This window comes from Excalfactoria chinensis, chromosome 2 (assembly GCF_039878825.1).
Source record: "Excalfactoria chinensis isolate bCotChi1 chromosome 2, bCotChi1.hap2, whole genome shotgun sequence".
Lineage (NCBI taxonomy): Eukaryota > Metazoa > Chordata > Aves > Galliformes > Phasianidae > Excalfactoria > Excalfactoria chinensis.
Genome location: NC_092826.1, coordinates 49,284,370 through 49,303,243, shown reverse-complemented (window position 1 = coordinate 49,303,243; position 18,874 = coordinate 49,284,370). Strand labels below are relative to the sequence as shown.

Genomic DNA, 18,874 nt, shown 5'->3' with positions numbered 1-18,874 from the left:
TATGCCACTGTAAACTTTAATTCAACCACAATATCATTTGTTCAGTAGAAGAATTATCATCTCATATGCTATGCAGGAAGTCAGAATTATTTCCATCCTGATCTTGGAAATTATGAAATAAATCCTAGTCTGAAATCAGCTCCTGTTTGAGAGAGTAAACTGTGGTGGGAATGTTATATAGCCCCACTTTCAGTCCTGATGAGGGTATGATCCTGAGAGAGTCGGCTGTACACCAGATATGTGGCACATATTCACAAAGACTGCAGCAGACAGGTATGCCAGTACATTTGCAGCAATGTATGGCAGAAGGGATACATCCAGGGTCTGAAATGACAGAATCATTTTTACAAAGAAATTGTTCCAGATCGTTTTTTCCAGAGGCAAAATTCACAGACTGAATAGATACGTAATAACTGTGTTTGATAATTCTGTATTCAAAACACATATTTGTGTGGGTGTTGTTGTTGTTATTTTTTCTTTTGTAAGCATTTTTGTTCATATTTTTACCATGAGTAGTGGTTAATGTCAATTATTTTCTATACTGGAGTCATACTAAAATAATTCGTGTTGGAGAAGTTTTAGCAATCTGCATAGTGGAGTCATAAAATGCACCACCTCAGTAACTCGTTAAGTCAAACTGCTGAGAGAACAAAAGGATTCTTTTAATTACAATTGTTCTTTTGTTTTTTAATACTAGACTGAGAGCAGAAAGTGGTCATTTTATTTTATTATTTATTTATTTTTTGGGTGGGTTTTTTGTGTGTGTGTGTTTTGTTTTTATGGTCACAACTTTGCCATAGAGTTACAGAAGGTGAAAGTGCATCTGCCAGAAGGCTGATTCACAGATTCAGTAGGAAGCTTTGCTGGGAAAACAAATGAATAGAGCAGGAATTAGGCAAATAAATACCACCTTTATTGTAGGAAATGCTTTTCACTGTGATATTTCAGAACGTGCCTTAGTCAGATATTTGAGTTCCTCTTGGCTCTTTGTAGTTCCTAAAAATTTCCAAATTATTTCTGCTCTGTATTTTGAAATAAAGTGCAGAATGAGGACATTGAAAAACACAAACTTTGCTTCTTTGCAAGAACAGAAAAATGGATCTATTGCATCCAGCAAATCTCTAGTGGCTTATGAATTTAAATGCAGAAAGTAAACAGACTCCAGTAGTAAGGGTCTTTGTTTATTTGTCTTCTGTATCCAGATACGCACTTTCTTGTCTTGTTTGGCATCTGGTTTCCTTCATCTAAGATGCATTCTAGCTTTACTAATTGTATGTACATATGTGGAAAGACAAAGTCAAACAAAGATTGGAGCTGGTAACAAATATAGTCGAACCTCATTACTACTGAGCACAGTGTGGAATGAAATATGCAGAACTGAATAATGTACTAGTATATATTGCCTACTGTAAATGCTGGCATGTTTTATGACAGTCGTTCCTGTTTATTTAAAAGCTTCAAATAAGAGATGACGACTGTATGTCATTGAAAAATGTTCTGCACCAGTATTTCTTATTGATGATAATGGTTGAGTGTATATTGAATGAGTAGCAACCTGTAGCCCAATTGAAGACCTGTAGACAGAAGGAGCATTTCCAAGACATCAAAGGGTTTTTGAATTTGGACATGAGGAATTTGTACTGAGACCCTTTCTTACTAACAGTCTTCAGTAACTCAGAAGACCTTAGAAATTAGCAGGAGTTCTTCTAGAATAATGATTTATGAGACAGGATGAAATGCCTTAAATGTATTGCTGGTTAGTTCTCAACTAAGATGGAAGAGGTACATTATGACTTGGCATTCAGTGAATGCAGGACCAGGTGGGAGCAGACTTAATACCCTTAGTAGGAAACATGGATAATTTGAAGCGCGTAGATGAAGCTAGGAGAATGAAGTTTTAACCAAAACAATACATTTTCCCAACTGGTAAGATTATGTGCTATTCAGCAGAGATAAAAACACAAGTTTTTGAGTTGTTATAGTTACATTACATTATACAGGAGAATGGAATATGTGATAATAAGTTCAGGTCTGCCTGGCAGAAGGGTTTTTCCCTGATTTCTGTAGGAAATACTCAGCATTCACTGTCAGTGGAAAGATGTCTCAGTTCAGTAAGAATTGGTCTGCAACCTGATTCTGAGACATTTGTGAAGAGAAGCAGGGTGATTGGTGCTGTGCTTACACAGAGAAGATTAAGATGAATGAAAGATGCAGGAATGCTCTCTGAAATAAAGATGGAAGATGGAGCTCAATAACCCTGATCATCAAGGAGTCAAAATTACATGTCAGTTGGCAGAGAGGAAAGCAGACAAATCAGTGTTCCTCTGTGCTGATAGAAATATGAACGGAATAGAGTCCAGCATGTATTGTAGTCAGGTAGAGTCAAACCATAACACCGGGTCTGAATTTGCCTGGATGCTACAGAAGTTTGAATCTGGATCAACTCCAAACACAGGTCTGTCAGCTCATTTAAGTTACAGTATTTTATTTTGTATACAGGACTTTGTTTTTTCTTATCCTTTCCAACCATGGATCCACCCAAAAGCTCTAAGTCTTGAAGTCTTTATAGCCTTTGGCTCTTGTTGACAATCAGAAGGAGAAGGGAGTGCTGATAAATTGTTTAATAAAATACTATGGAGCACTAGTTCTGGCAGTTAATGGTATTATACCCCTGCCACTAATCCTCACTGAATGAACAACCTCTCTTTCATCTTTTGATTTTCATTTAATAGCATTGAATGGGCAGATTTCAGGCAGTACATCTCTGTTCAGTATCATACTTTGTATTTATTCTCCCTTCCATGTTGTATTTTAATAGGTAAAAGAAGTAATCTTTTAAAACTTTACTGTTTATTTTTAAATTCACTGGCAGTAAAAATAAAAAATAACTTTTAAAAAATCCACATTTATTGTGATGCTTTTGTTTTACTCTTTCAGAGTAAATCTGAGATGTTTTTTCTCCTTAAACTTCTCATGGAATCAAATCTATTTCTTGTAACAGTTGGAAACTCTTAGGCACGTTGTAGAAAGTTGTCAATAAATTAAACTGTTATGATAAATCCTGACATCATATGCTATGGTGACTTTATGAACTAGCTTTGGAACTCAGCAAAATATCTCAGACTGAAAGGACCAGGTTAATTAGGACTTTTTACCAGTTTTGTTTCGGATACAAAGCATCAAACATCTTGTCTAAAATTAAAAATATTAGGGATTTGTTTTTTTTCTATTCTTCAGAGTTTCTTTTTCCAACATAAGCTTCTTACCTAAGAGAAATATGGTGAGATCCTAGTCCTTCAAGAAATAATAATCTCATCTCATTGATATTAGTTGCTTTGTCGCTTTGCCAAATGTTGTCCTTTTCTCTTTGCAGCAGCTGTGTGTTCAGTCGAGGTCTGTGCATCTACAAGTTTTTTTTCCATAATTAGACCATTATTAACAGTTTTATCTTTTTTAAAAAAGAATTTTCAATAAGCCATTTGATGTACTGAGGAGATGTGCTTTATAGCTGTATCCTGGCAAAGTGCATGGAATGGCTTTGTATGTCAGTTCAGTAAATCGCTTTGAAATGTCATGTTGCTGTGATTTTCCAAATGGCCGTACAGCTTGATTCTCTCCCTCTGTTCTGCAGCCTTGAGCTGAAAGGTCTCAGGTCATTTAAAGTTTTTACATTTGACATAATAGGTGCTTTATTTGGAAATCTAAGAGAAAAACAACAACAACAACAGCAACAACAACAACAAAACATTCCTGAACAGTAAATACTGTGGGATGAAGATATTCACTGCATTTTAGATCAATTTTTTGACCAGAGTACTGTCAGTAAGCAAATAATTTTGAAACAAAAAGCATTTTAACCATGGAAGATTTGGTGTCTATTCTCTAACTTGGTTGTTTTTTTACATCCCCAGGTTGTTTGGTGTCACTTCTCTTACACAGACAAATTGCTCAAGCACTTGGATGATCATCAAAAATCAAGAGTTACACTGGTATCACCACGCCAATCCAGTCTTACTGCTGGTGATGTACTACACCCTTGCAACTCTGATCCGCCTTTGGCTGCAAGAGCCCATTGTAAGAGTGTTTTCCTTCTCTTTTTTTTAGCACTAATGACTGTTAGACTGGCCTGTGCAGGTTCTTCCTAGAAGAGGTACAAGCATTCACGTAAGCTCAGGGAAAGAGCCAGGTGCAAGTTGCTAATGTGAGTTCAGACTTTCTGATAGAATCATAGAATGGCTTGGGCCGGAAGAGACCTCAAGGATCATCAAGTTCCAACCCCCTTGCCACAGCAGGGCCACCACTACTCATGTTGAATAGGATGGATATTACCATGAGACACTAAAATCAGTCTCTGAGAACAAGTTGATTTAGAGAAGCTTTCCAAACAATTAAATTAGAGTGAGTAAATATAAGAAAAGAGTAGTTTAATGACAGATAATGTTTCTCAAAAGCATGGCTACATGGAAGGTAATACAAAATTTTGCTTCACTCCCCCTCTCCCACCCTCCCAAGGAAGCTTCAGATGCTTAGGAAATGATTCTCCCCGTGAGGAGAAATGGGTGTTTGAAAAGGAAAACTCAAATTATAGGTCAAAACCTATAAGTTAAGCTTATTTCTGAGGCAGGTAATACAGTGCTGCAAGTATTTGTTGTTGAAAGGAAATAAATAATGAGATTTGCAAAACTTACTACTTTTAACATGATTCTCCTTATGCCAATTTTTGTCCATATGCATTTTGTTTTTCCTTTACTGAAGCCCTTGATCTGGAATTCATCTTTCTCTTTCTGATTTTCTCCTGCTAGCCACTGTTGTTGATTGCTTAAATGCAGAAATAATTTTATTTCAGCTTTCATTGAACAAAATTTTGATATGTGAAGAACATACAGCACAATTGATTCATTGCAGGGATGTATCCTCCCCTTTCACCCTCCAGTGATTTCAAAGTACTCTGGATTTAGGACCTCATCACTAGCCTGCCTATTCATAGAAGACAATGACAATATGCTATGTGCTGTTTAATGTAAAACAGTTATTCTCTGTAAATTGCTGTAAAGTACAGTAATAAGTGTCTCACAAATGTTCAGAAGAATCTCTTGAACAAAACTTGCTTTGAACAAATCATGTATGCTAGATTAGGTATAATGGAATACTGACTCAGCCAAAAAAGACATACTGTCAATATTTTATGGACTGTTTTCAGCCTAGTTCTGTGGCTAGCGGGGTGGAGGGACCTGCAGATCTATAACCCAGAAAGGGATAAAGGAGAAAGGGTAGAGAGATGGGCCCCAAAGCAAACCAGTGGCAATGTTCTAAGGAAAAACAAACTAATTTACTAAATAAGATATCAGAATGCAAGATAACACACTGTAATACAATACAATTATAATTGGAGCTAATAAATCAAATATGAGAGAGTGTGTGAAAGCTGAAGGCCTTACTTGAATGCTGAGGCGAGATGTGCGCTTGGGAGAAGCAGAAGGGAGGATAGTGTGGTCTCATGACCTTGCTAGGGTTGTTACCTCCTCTCTGAATGCAGAGTCCTCTGGGGTATGTAGTTATTCTTCTCTTCCAGGACAGGTACCTGGAACAGGAGTATTAACTCTTTAACTCCCAGTGCTCTACATAATGTTATGATGTAGAATACCAATAACCAAAAATCATAAAATCATGATGCATACAAAAACTAAAGGTAATGCAGGAGCACTAGATTCTAAAATGTTGAATTTAGGACACGTAGACCTTCTTGAATCCTTCTTGAATGAACTGTATCTTCAGGTCCTCCTGAAGATAAAACTCCTGCTGAATTTCAATAGGCGGTCTAACTGAGGTGTGCTCTGGAGATTCTTTCTGAATCCTGCTGCTGATCAACAATTTTACAAGAACAATGTTCACTTCAAATGAGTTTCAAAGTGAAGACCTTTTGTGTGAGCACCATAGTCTGTCAATGCACAGCGTGTATGACATTTCAAAGATTGTATGGTGTGTCTGTGTGGTATTCTGTATGGATCTTACTTCTGCAGAATGCCTTTGGAGGTCAGTAGAGGTTTTCCTTTTCTTAAGCCTGCTATTTTGGATCCTAATTTGCTCTAAATTTGAGTCTTGTGAAATTCTACCTCTGCAAATTATAGTTAGATCTGCATCTGGGGATTTCAACTTGTATTTGTTACTTGCAGGACTGAGTTTATGAATAAGGCCCATTCATTTTATCTGTTGAGTGGTAAGGAACAGTATAGAATTTAACAGAGTTCAAGCATTTTTATGGAGTGTCCTTTTATAAAAGAACTTTTTAGGATTGTCTGAATTAAGAGAAGTTTGAGAGTTGGTCAAGTAGTGGAAGAACTGGAAGATTTAGACAAGTCAAAGGACTCCCACAAGTTGTAACCAGATGACTATATATAGATATATATCTATATATATAGCTGGATATGAGCCAGCAGTGTGTGCTTGCAGCCTGGAAGGCCATCTGTGTTCTGGACCGCATTATAAAAAGGGTAGCCAGCAGGAAGAGGGAAGTGATTGTCCCCCTCTACTCAGCTCTTGTGAGGCCCCATCTGGAGTATTGTTTCCATAATATTGTATATTCTGGAGTATAAAGGTTAAACCAAATTCCCCATCATTCCTTATAGTATCTTAGGCTAAAAATATGTTACTAAAATGACTATCTACATCTCAGGCCTTTTGGTACTGTTTTGGTCATCCTTGTGCCAAACTAAATGCTGTTGATAAACAGTTCTTTATGGCTCATATTTACATTAAAGATTTAAATGGCAGCAATAAGTATTTTAAGCACAAAGTCTGTATATTTCATCTTATACTTTGGCTAGGAATGCCCTTTTGCAACCAAATATAAATACACAATCATATCTGAATTTTGCTTCCACTGCGTCTGAGAAGTAAAACCAAATTAATAACCATTGTTTATCTAAGTCAAGATTTAAAAAATAGGACTTTAGTGTTAAGACTGGAATGAAGAGTTTCAAGACCAGCTAGGATGTTTAGATGTTCTGTTCCCATGGGTAACTTTGCAGACCTCTTCCCAGCTTCCTGATTTATTCTAATGCATCATCTGATTTTGCAAAAGCAAAGCGAACCCTTACCACCAGCTAGTTCCCATAAAAAGCTTAATTTGAGGCCCTGCCTTTGAGACACCAAGTTCCTCTGAAAACTAGCTTTTATGTCATATGATATGTCTTTGTTGGCAGTAAGCAGAATTTAAGTAAAACAAGTATGAGAGCAGATGTTGAATTTCATCTGAAACAGAAATACAAGTATCTGCTAAGCAAAAATTGCAAAACATGCAGGAGAAAAAATCCTAAATCCTCAAAAACCATTCCTTTAGATTGAAATGAAATGTGACAATTAGTTGACTTGGCCAGTTATTCTGTAGATAATAAGTTCAGAATAATGCTATTAAAATTTGTGCATACTCTACTGCAGCTCAGCAGAGCTTTTGCACTTAAGTCCTATTAAACTCCTATAAAGTGAGACTTGGCCCTGGGTTCTAGATTGCAAAAGTAATTGTGTACTTTCTCATTAGAGATGGCCTTATGGAGCTTAGTAGGCATGGTTTTAAGCAACAAGTCATACAACTGTGTGAGATTTTGGCTCAGTACTTTAATTGACTAATACTAGTCATGAAGAAAGAAAGCATAATTTAGTAATTCTTTAAATTTGGTACTTAAAATTTTCTTGGGCTTCAGTAAGTTCAGCAGGAATGCAGAACCCCACTAAAGCCCTTTTTGTTTCTTACTAGAATCAATCCTGCGTGCTTCGTAATATGCTTAGTAATACAGCACATTTCCCAACAGGAAAATAGTTATGGGTACGTTCAATCCCAGCATCCAGATGGTTTTGAAGATAGTGAATACTACCAGATACAGTGTCAGTCCCGGAGGAACTACACTCATAACTGACTACCATTCTGATTTTGAACAAGACAGTCTAGCCAGTTCTTCACCCATATTGAGATCCACCCGATCAATAGATATCTTACCAGCTTGTCAGAAAGGATGATGTAGGGTAGTATTAAACAACTTGATAATGGAAGCTTGTCTTTCATCCACTAAGTTATTTCTGCATAAAAAGCAATCAGGTTGGTCAAGCATGCTTTACTTGAGGTAAATTCATGTAGGCTTTTTCCAGTCACCTTTTAGTTTTTCATGTGAGAATGAATGCACATGTAAGTATCTGTGACTCAAATCAGAAGCAAGCCAAAACAAACCTAGATGGAGGACCAGCACTGACAACATTGTCATGTATTGAGACGTGGATTGCTGAGTTGAGTTAAAAATAGTTACATACCCTGAAAAGATTTTGGCTTGTATTTTCTATTCTTCAGCTATTTGATGAAGGAGAATTGTCTTTTCACTTATGTATGCAGTTGAGAAGAGTTAACTTTCTTTCAGTACACTGTTTTGAAAATTAAACATCTCTGTAATAGCTTATGATATGACTGTATACTAAGGTAAAATGTGGAAGTCTGTGTAATTCTGATGTAGCCATCGGAAGACATCCTGACATTGATGGACTAGCAGTTATAGAAAAGCTCTGTCATCATTTCTGAAAATGTCATCTCAGTCAAAGTCATCCATCCATTAAATAGTAATAGATATTTCAAAGATATGTTGAGAGGGAACTTCAGTTAGGGGAAAATATAACTCTCTCTTGAGAGAAGCTTTTGTTTGGAAATTTCTAACTAGTCTTGTTGTTTGTATTCTTTAGCAGATACCTGATGAAGAGAAATCTGAGAGCAGAGAAGATGACAAAGAAATACCCTGCAGCCCAATTCCAATGACAGCAGAGAGAAGACGCAGTCTGTGGTATGCAAGCCACTATACAACTGATGAGAGAAAAGTAAGACTGCAAGGGGAAGGGTTTCTGCATTAAATGTATTTAAAACCATCACAATTTTATTGCAATTACTTTGAAATTAATGGAAGCAGCATCAGCTAGGTCACTAGTAAGAACCGTGTCACTATAGGACTAAGTTGAAAAATATCAAGTCTGTGTGGCAGAGTATGGAATTTATTCTGTGAAAATTAATAAAACAAAAATAAGAGCCGGTCTGAGGAAGTAAAAGGACACATTCTTTGATTTTCACTTTCACAATGAAGAAGTTCAGGGCAAGTCCTTTGTCAACAGGCCACTATCTTTATGAAGAAAAGCTAGAAATTTCCAAAGCTTATGTAAGGATCTGATCTGCCTTGTAACTTCTAATTACCACTCACATCAATAAAGAGGAACTACCAGCTTATCTTCCTTCAGGCATACTGATGCCCTTGTTGGATGTTTATGGCAGGGTAGGGAAGGCAGTTGCTGTAAAAGCTTCTAGAAAGCTGTAGCTTTCTATCATCAGTCCCCAGAAGCTCCAATGCAATGTTTCATTTGACCAGTTGCAGATAAATTTATCTTATATAAATACTCTGTTAAGCCACATAGACTTAAGTTCCTCAAAATTGCATCATAATAATAGCAATGGTAAACAAACTAGAAAATGAATGAACTGAGCCTACCGTAAGGAGAAAAAAAAAGAAAGGAGAGAAACACAGCAGTTACTGGGTTCTAACATTCAGCTATCTCCCTTTTTATCTCTGGAAGTTTTAATTTTTCACTACAAAATACTCCACATCTACTACAGAAAAGCTAAAGAAGGCATTAAAAATATTCCTGAAAATCTTCTGCAGACAAACATGGAGTAACCAAAACATGGTACAGAAAGAGGAATTTGGGGCCTTTAAAAAAATTTCAAAAGTGCAGTTTTTTGTTGTTTTTTTTGTTTTTCCCATGAAAGTTTCTTACCAACTACAGTGAAAGATATTTATAAGAAGGATAAAACTGTTGTATGTAGCTTTTGATCCTTTAGTGCACTTTTTTTTGACACATCAGAATTGCAGATGTTACCTCATGTTCTCATGTTCACTCAGCGTCTATTGTTCAGTGTTGGATAAAGCCAATGTTTTTTGTTCAGTGAAAAATAGTTCTACTTGAGGAAAATGAAATTGTTAATGATTGTAATTCTAGGTGTCACATTGTATATTTATATAAACGTTACATGGGAAGTAGTTTTATAGAGTAATTCTAATGATCAATTAAAACGGGGATCATTAGAAAGGCATTAGAAAGCAGTTAATCAGTATTATGTGATACTGATTAATTCTTTGAGCTAATACCTAAAATTTCAATGCAACAGTCTCAGTTTTTGTTCAGAATTCACAGAAACATGCAGTAAAGATATGTCAATGGCTTTAGTACACTAAATACCATTTTATGGAGCATAGTGTACAATTCTGCTGACTTTTGAAGAATTCTTCCAGAATTTCTTAATGTAAATGTTCTGCAAAAGTCAGCAAATATGCATGCCTGTATTCAAAAAATAACATAAATGCTTGAGCCATGCTTCTTTAATAATTTGTCCTTGCATTGCTTTTTGCAGCTTCTGTCAATGACCCAAGATGAATACAAGCCATCGGATGTTAGTATACTGCTAGTCTTTGTAATTTTGTAATTGTTTTTAACCTGGGTGAATACAGATTACACTCATATATGTAAATACACACTCAGCTGGCACATTAAAAACTTCTCTATATTGGTTAGCCTGTGTTTTACCCTGTAAACTTGATTCTCCCAAATATAATTGTCTTCTGCTTCCTTAACAATTACACTAAGAAACTATTTATTAGCATTAGAATGGATCATTTGAAATTACACTTCTTGTAGTATCAACTGGCAAACAATCTTTGTTATTTCACTGGGTTTAAATAAAATCTCAATATATGCTTTCTAATGCAAACCATCTTGAAACTTAATTTTCTATTTCTATTCTTTCAATCGTGTTGAAATGCTGAGCTCTTTTAAGAGTGACTGACAGTACTTGAGTTTAACTTCAAAATTAAAGAAAATTAAGATCTCTGCTTGAGCCAACAGTAGGTCATTATTTGTCTTAACTCCTGTAGCAATCCTAAAAGCAGAAACATCGCCTCTGTTCAGCATACAGAGAGATGCAGATGAACTTTGAGAGCATCTACGACCAAATCTAAATGTGCTCCATAGCCTTTTAGGCTATGTAACTGCAGATGAGACCTAAATTAACTGCTCTGAATGAGAGAGCCTGAATTAGCCCATACATGCCTGTCCATAGCTTCTACCATTAGGGTACTGGAACATGAACTCACTCACTGTGCTGAGCCATGCAGTTGGCCTTAGGCTTCCCCAGCTGTGGATGTGTTAACTTAATCTGCCCTTACACATTTTTTTCTTTCCATTTAATTTTATAGGTGAGACAGGCCAAGAGCATGTAAATAGCCATTTAACATGATCGCTTTTGCTTGTGTGTCCACACTTTTATGCCTTTTCAGATCGCTCTTATACACACTGAAGTGATGCCTTAGGGAATTTGAAAAAAACTTTAAATCTTTTAAAGAACATATTTGCAGAAGTTCAAGATACAGCAGTATTTTATAGCTTGCTAAAATCTGTTGATATTGCATGAAAAGCTACCAAAAATAATTTGAGAAGCTGTTATGCGCTACTTTTGCATGTGGCATGGCTGTAATGTGTCACTTTCTTTGGAAGGAGCCAACAAAAGTTACTGGTTAGGCTCCTTTACTGTTGTTGTAGTCTTGGCAGTCCAACACTAAAGAAGCACAGGAGTCTTTTTCTCATAAGAGCTGCCCTAAATGCAGTGCTTCTGTCCCATCTTCTGGCAGGTTCTCCTGGTAACAGTGAACGGGAACCCTGCTGACTATCACACCATCCACCCCACACTGCCACTAGAGAATGGTCCAGCCAAAGCAGACATGTACTCAACACCACAGTACAAATGGGAGCCCTCGGATGACATGTCAGGTAGTGAAAAGAATTGCCTGGGAATTACTCCTATTTCCAGATTTCCTTGTTCTTTATCTTAGTTCACTGCTTACATTTACTTTTGCTTCAGTAAACTTCTTGACCTGCTGAAGTTTTAATAACTGTTCTTTAACAACAACTGCTTACCACTTGGCAGTATTGTGAACAGGGCTGTAGTCACGTACTATCTAAAATAATTGGTCTCCTCATCAACCAACACAGTGATTGCATGTTTTGTGTTGTTTTACTGTGCTCAAACATAATTTTTTATGGCTCCTTTCTTGAGCTTGCTAACGTGTAGAAGGGCTATCTGAGTGACTGCAAGTAAAATCAGTCTGGCTTTACCTACCTGAAGACAGTACTCATACTACTTTTAGACCAGCATGAGTTGCAAATAAGATTTTCTCTTTCTACTTAGAAAAGGAAGAGGAAGAGGTAGAGGAGGAGGAAGAAGTTACTCAGGAGGAAAAAGAAAATGTTAAATTGCATGCCCTGGTCTCTGTTTTCCAATTTATCATGAAGCAAAGTTACATTTGTGCTTTGATAGCTATGATGGTAAGTATCGGCAATAAATGGATAATGCTGTTGATTTACAAATAAGTGTGTCTTCTTGATGTTTTCCTTACAGTAATCTCATCTGTTGTTTTTCAGTAAGTGTTTGCATCATGGTTAGAAAATATCAATACATTGTCTGTAGCATTCTGGGTTTGCTATAGGTTATTCATGAATAATTCCTAGCTTGGTACAGAGCTTGCAGTGGGGCAACATGCAGGGTTCTGGGTAAAGCATCACGTTTTCAGTACTGGGAGCACTAGGTTTCATTGACTGGGTTTGTCAATTAAAATAATAATAATAATAATAATTTAAAAAATGGGCTTGTTTTTTTACTGATTGCAAAGCTTCTGTATAAGCTGGACTGTCATCCTGTTGCTCCACTTAGAATTCTGTCTGCAAAATTAAAGTATTTCAAAATCAAATAGTATGGTTTAAAAACATAGTTCCTATTTCAGACTGAAAAATGCGGCTGATTGCTCTTTTCAAAATAAATAAATAAATCTATCTTTTCTTGTCACAAGAAGGTCTCAAGGCAAATATAACTTTGTCGCTATCATAGGTTTTGCTTTTATTTTCCTTGCTTCCCTAATTTTTCATTTCATTATTTGCTTTTAAGCTCACTTGATGCATGTATCCTGAGCTGCACTGTGGCAAATTTACAGTGTAATGATTAGATGTCTGCCTATACTTGCCTATACTCCCTATACTGCTTTTACTATTTTGGAAAGGTTTCCACTGTGATGAAATTAACCTTAAAGATTCCTGGCCTAATATTGCAGTAAAAAAAAAAATAATAATAAAATAAAATAAAAAAAAAAAATAAAAAAAAAAAGAAAAGAAAAAAAAGGCTAAAATAAATTAGTTTGGCTGCTTTTTGTCATATATTGTCATATAGTCCGAGTCATGAGTGTTGAGTGTTGTTCCACAGGGGTCAGTGCTGGGGCCTGTCCTCTTCAGTATCTTTATGACCTGGATGAGGGCATTGAGTGCACCCTCAGTAAGTCTGCAGATGACACCAAGTTGAATGGAAGTGTTAATCTGCCTGGGGGTAGCGAGGCCCTACAGAGGGATCTGGACAGGCTGGAGAGCTGGGCTGAAGCCAATGGGATGAGGTTCAACAAGACCAAATGCTGGGTCCTGCACTTTGGCCGCAACAACCCCAGGCAGCGCTACAGGCTTGGGGCAGAGTGGCTGGAAGACTGTATGAAGAAATGGACCTGGGGATATTGATTGATGCTCAGCTGAACATGAGCCAGCTGTGTGCCCAGGTGTCCAAGAAGGCCAATGGCATCAGAAACAGTGTTGCCAGCAGGAACAGGGAAGTGTTTCTCTCCCTGTACTCAGCACCTTAAGTACTGTGTCCAGTTTTGGGCCCCTAGCTGCAAGAAAGGTATTGAGGCCCTGGAACATGTTCAAAGAAGGGCAACAAAGCTGGTAAGGGGTCTGGAGCACAGGCCTTATGAGGAGCGGCCGAAGGAGCTGGGATTGTTCAGTCTGGAGAAGAGGAAGTTCAGGGGAGACCTTATTGCTCTCTGTAACTACCTAAAGGGAGGCTGTATTGAGCTGGGGGTCAGCAGCTGTGTAACTGGTGATAGAACTAGAGGGAATGGATTCAAGCTGCACCAGGGGAGGTTCAGGCTGGACATTAGGAAATACTACTTCTCTGACAGAGTGGTCAGGCAGTGGAATGGGCTGCCCTGGGAGGTGGTGGAGTCACCAACCCTGGAGGTGTTCAAGGAATGTTTGGACATTGTGTTGAGGGACATGGTTTAGTGAGAACTATTGGTGGTGGGTGAATGGTTGGACTGGATGATCTTGTAGGTCTTTTCCAACCTTGGTGATTCTCTCTGTGGTTCTGTGATTCATATACTTCTAAAAGACATCATTTCCAAGTAGGAAGAACTAGACTGACTGAAATGTTTTTAATGTTTAATACTTTCCCTTTAAATAGAAACAGAATTTAAAATATTTTATTGACAGTAATACCAGCATATAGCTGAATTTAGTCCTAAATCAATAACAGTGCTAGCAAAAAAACACTTCAAAAACAATCATTTCCCCCAAGTGTTTTATAGAGTAGTTTTCAGAAACTGTTCTTTGCAAACAATTTAAAACATTATATAATTGTGAGCACAGGAGGCAACATAACATGATTAGCATAGACTAAATGTTTTTAAGGCAAGCTGTGTGCCTTACCACTGCTTTCCATTTTAAAGAGATTCCACAAAAGTTAAAGCAATTTGGAGTATGCATGATTCTGTAAGTCTGTTCAAGGTCTTAAATGCAGGCAGGTATTGAGGCATATTTTACTGCTGCTACACTGAACACTGTTTAGCAAAAAGGTCTTGTGTGCCCCAAAGTTGTCTATCTCTGTTTGCTTTGAGCAATGATAAGCAGTGAACCTGCTCACAGTCCTTACAGCTGTGCAATTAATTTATTAATTTAATAATTTATTGTAGCTGGCCCACTAGCAGATTAATATGGCTGAGAGTCTCACGAAAGTGAAAACATGTATTAAGCAGGGAAGTATAAGTTAAGTGTAACTGGCAACTTGTCACAGTGTTGTTCCTGAATGAATCTATGGACATTTTTTCCCTCTCTTCATTTCATAGGCATGGAGTATCACGTATCACAGCTGGCTGACTTTTGTGCTGTTGATCTGGTCTTGCACACTGTGGATGATTCGAGACCGAAGGAAATATGCTATGATCAGTTCACCATTCATGGTTTTCTACGGAAATTTACTGCTAATACTACAATACATATGGAGTATTGAGCTCAAGAATGATGAGCTTCCTCAAGTATCAGGTTTTTTAGAAAGAAAGGAACCTGGAGAGTTGGCATCAAAGGTAGGTGTTACAAGCAGATGAGATTTTTATGAAACCACAGAACACATTGTGCCGAAAAAAAAAAAACCAAACACAAAAGTAGATTGCTTGACATTTTAAGAGCATATCCTTGGTATCTGACATAGCCATGTTCAGTAACAGTTTTACAATAAAGGATGAGTAGTAAAAAACACTGTGGAGAAATCTACTTACTAAGCTTATGCCAAAACAAGTGTTTCAGACATATATACATATATGTGGATTTTCTTGATGATTTAGTGGAGCAATGTTAGTGGATTGAAAACTTGGCTTTATAAAATGGATCTGAAAAAGTTGTAATTTGATTTGTTAGATAAATTTTTATCCTCCTAAGTCTCACCTCTTGTAGCTGAGATCAAAAAGTCTTCAGCATTAATGCTGCACATGGATGCTTCTGGCTATCAGAACCTGTGTAGTCACTGGCAAAATATCTGCTGTTTGCAGTGGGAACAGAGCAAAGGCAATATGAAGCCTTGAAAAAGAGGCAACCTCAGTACTTGTGATTAAATAGACATATTGTGATTTTAATGTCAGGCCTGTCTTGGAATATGCTGGCAACTAGAATTGTGGTGTCATTGCAATTGCCAGTAATACTTACTTCTTCATGATTTGGCACAAGCAGCAGTGTCTGTGACTGATCTTTAATTCCTCACTATCACACCTGAAACAGAATGAGTTGGAATTCATGACAAAAATAAGTGTTTGTTGACCTCAGTGCATGATAGATGATAGATTTGTTCCTTTGATGTCTTGAATGCACTACAAAAGGCATTGTACTTGGCAGGTGTGCTTCTGAGGGAGAGAATATGCATCAATAGGAAGTTGTTTTGTAGAGTACCCTAGAGGGCATCTGAGAGCTTAGAGCTAGTTGGCAGTGTTCCCCTTGAGCTAAGTGAATTGCTTTCCTCATGCCTCCTAGTTATAATTCACAGTTGTTCAGCAAATGATCTTCCTTTTTGGCAGTGCCCTTTGCATAGCCATTTATTGGTATTTAATGCATATGAAAAATAGTGAATACTGTATTATTTCTCCTATAAAGGTTGGAATGGTTTAGTAAGAGAGCAAAAGCTCAAGGGTTTCTGCAAGTTCCAGTGTAAATAGCTTTGTAAATCTCTAGGAAGTTTTAACTGTTTAAATTCATCAGTACCTTTGTCATATGTTTATTAGCTATACAGTCAAATATCTAAAACTAGATACTGCTAAGAAAAAAAGCTATTGTGCAAATATGAGGATTGTAAATTTCAGAATTACACAAGGGGTGAGGTGGGCAGAGCCCCCTGAGTCCCTTTGGTTCACTTCTTTCTCCAGCAAGGCACCAGTGGGTTCTCCTCCTTAAAGATCACCTGGATGGGGGCCTGGGCACTCTACTTTGGGTGGCCATGCTGGAGCAAGGAGTGGACCAGAGGGACTCAGAGGGCTCTGCTCACCTCAAGGGTTCTGCACCACTGCAAAATATAAATATAAAATCAATTGCTAGATGAATGGGCAACATGGCTCTTTTCTGAGTTTTGGCTGTCTCAGAATTGCAAGCTGCTGAATTCAGTATTTCACAAAACACAGAAATACACTCTTCATTAAACAAATATATTTATTTCCTTTTTGTTATTATTATTATATCATTCATTTTTATTTTTCTACTGTTATGGAATTATGGTCTCTTTAAAGAATTACGAGCCACCTCAAGTCTTGCAAATGCTCCAAGTGCAAAACAGATTCAACTATCTTTTCTAACTTTAAGACACACCATTTATTTATTTATTTTTTAATTAATTGCACTTAAGCACCTGAAGTATCAAAGCTCTGAAATCTAGGATTTAGCAAACTTAATGACAAAACACTCACCTGACTGCACTCGATCCCTGCAGAAGGTGGAAGTGAATACAAATAGACGTATTGGGTTATACCAGTTAATATATAACGAGAAGATCCTTCAGCTTGTAAGACAGGAGTTAAAAACCGAGTAGAAGTAGAAGAAGGTAGAACAGAACCATATAGGTAAGTATATTTAAGGAAAGAGTCAGAGTGAAAAGTTAATGGAAATATGCAAATAAAGCAATGCTAGTTTTAATGCAGACTTTCTTAGATTACTTCCACAAAGGTATGCTTTGACACTAATGACATAATTGCCATTTTCTGATAGAAAGAGGAAGCAAAATCATGCAAAATTTATTAAGATGTGTTTGCATTAGCAGAAGATAGGTTATACAATTAGCCTGTTGTTTCTGTTTTGATTTCTGTTTGCAGATTCTTTTCACGATTACTTTCTGGCTACTGCTTAGGCAACATCTCACTGAACAGAAAGCACTTCAACTAAAAGAAGCTACTTTATCTGAGGTCAAAGTTGGAAGTGAAGAAGATGAAGAAAAAGGTAAAGCTGCATTCATTTTATTGGAGTCCTTCAGTCATAATAGAAGTTCAAGATACTGTGTTTCTTAATGCAGAAATCAATTAGACAGATTATGGAATCATAGTATCTTAGGGGTTGAAAGGGATCTCTGGAGATCTAGTCCAACCCCCCTGCTAAATCAGGTTCCCTACAGTAGGTGATACAGGCAGGCATCCAGATATGTCTTGAATATCACCATAGAAGGAGATGCGACCATCTCTCTCATCCATCTGTTTCAGTGCTCTGTCACTCTCACAGTAAAGTTCTTTTTCAGGTTTGTGCAGATACCTGTTACTAGCTAAGCACAATATTACAAAATCCATGTGTAACTATCTCTCAGCAGATATGAAACTCAGTTTTGAACTTCAGAAAATCAAATAAAATAAAAATTCTCCTTACTGTTGAACTGCAAAATACAGAAGGTAAATGAAATGACTCATTTGAAATATGCTGTGGAGCTTTCCAAGAATCAGTTTATTGCTGTGTCCCAAACTCAAACTAGAAGACAAATTGTGGTAGGAGTTTAACCACAGGAGGATAGAAGTTTACATAGGAAAAAATAATTAACCACGGGAGGATAAAAGTTTACATAAGAAAAAGCAATTGCTAAATTCCTTGTGAGCTGAGTTTGCACGTAAACACTTGTGCAAAATCAGAAATTAAACTACAGATTTATATGAGAAAATAAGCATGTATATTTTCCTGTTATCCAGATACTTGTTCATGTGTGCCTGCTCATGGGGGAACACCTAACTTGCCCTCCACAAGCATCCCAGGCTGAGTAACTGGGAAACCCTGACCCCTTCACAAGGCAAAAGCAGTTGGTCTTTTCTGCAGTAGTTTAGGTATAGTAGAAGCAGCAAGAAAAGTGGTAGTTTCTCTGAAAGAAAAAATGTGCAAAAGACAATGTTAGTGCAGCACATATATTTTTTAAGCTTGTTTGGTATTATGTTAATGCTTTTTCTTGCTTGTGGTTTTTGAAGGAAGCCGCAGTATTCTCTTAAGGACATTTATCCCTTTAAACTCAAGAAGTGAGGTTTTCTGGTGGTACTAGTGGTTTCTTTGTTTTCCAGTTTAAAATGTCTCTTGTCTGGGTTTCTGCTATAGGTAGCGTTTTCACTGATACCCATTATACAGTCTTTAGGCTCTAACGTTCCACTACATCTGCCTGCATATCAGACGAAGTGAGGAGTGGTGTCAAGGTATAGGCCAGTATGCTGTA

General features: G+C 37.1%; 1 protein-coding gene across 1 annotated transcript in view; it reads left to right on the top strand.

The window, feature by feature from the left end:
• PIEZO2 (piezo type mechanosensitive ion channel component 2) overlaps positions 1 to 18,874 on the top strand; it is a 283,067-nt gene that overhangs the window by 185,345 nt on the left and 78,848 nt on the right. Inside the window, exons 8-14 of the mRNA XM_072330043.1 lie at positions 3,912 to 4,074; positions 8,722 to 8,853; positions 10,433 to 10,471; positions 11,706 to 11,844; positions 12,263 to 12,399; positions 15,012 to 15,248; positions 17,511 to 17,634. Of these exons, the coding sequence (XP_072186144.1) occupies positions 3,912 to 4,074; positions 8,722 to 8,853; positions 10,433 to 10,471; positions 11,706 to 11,844; positions 12,263 to 12,399; positions 15,012 to 15,248; positions 17,511 to 17,634 (971 nt within the window). The remainder of the gene's footprint in view (positions 1 to 3,911; positions 4,075 to 8,721; positions 8,854 to 10,432; positions 10,472 to 11,705; positions 11,845 to 12,262; positions 12,400 to 15,011; positions 15,249 to 17,510; positions 17,635 to 18,874) is intronic.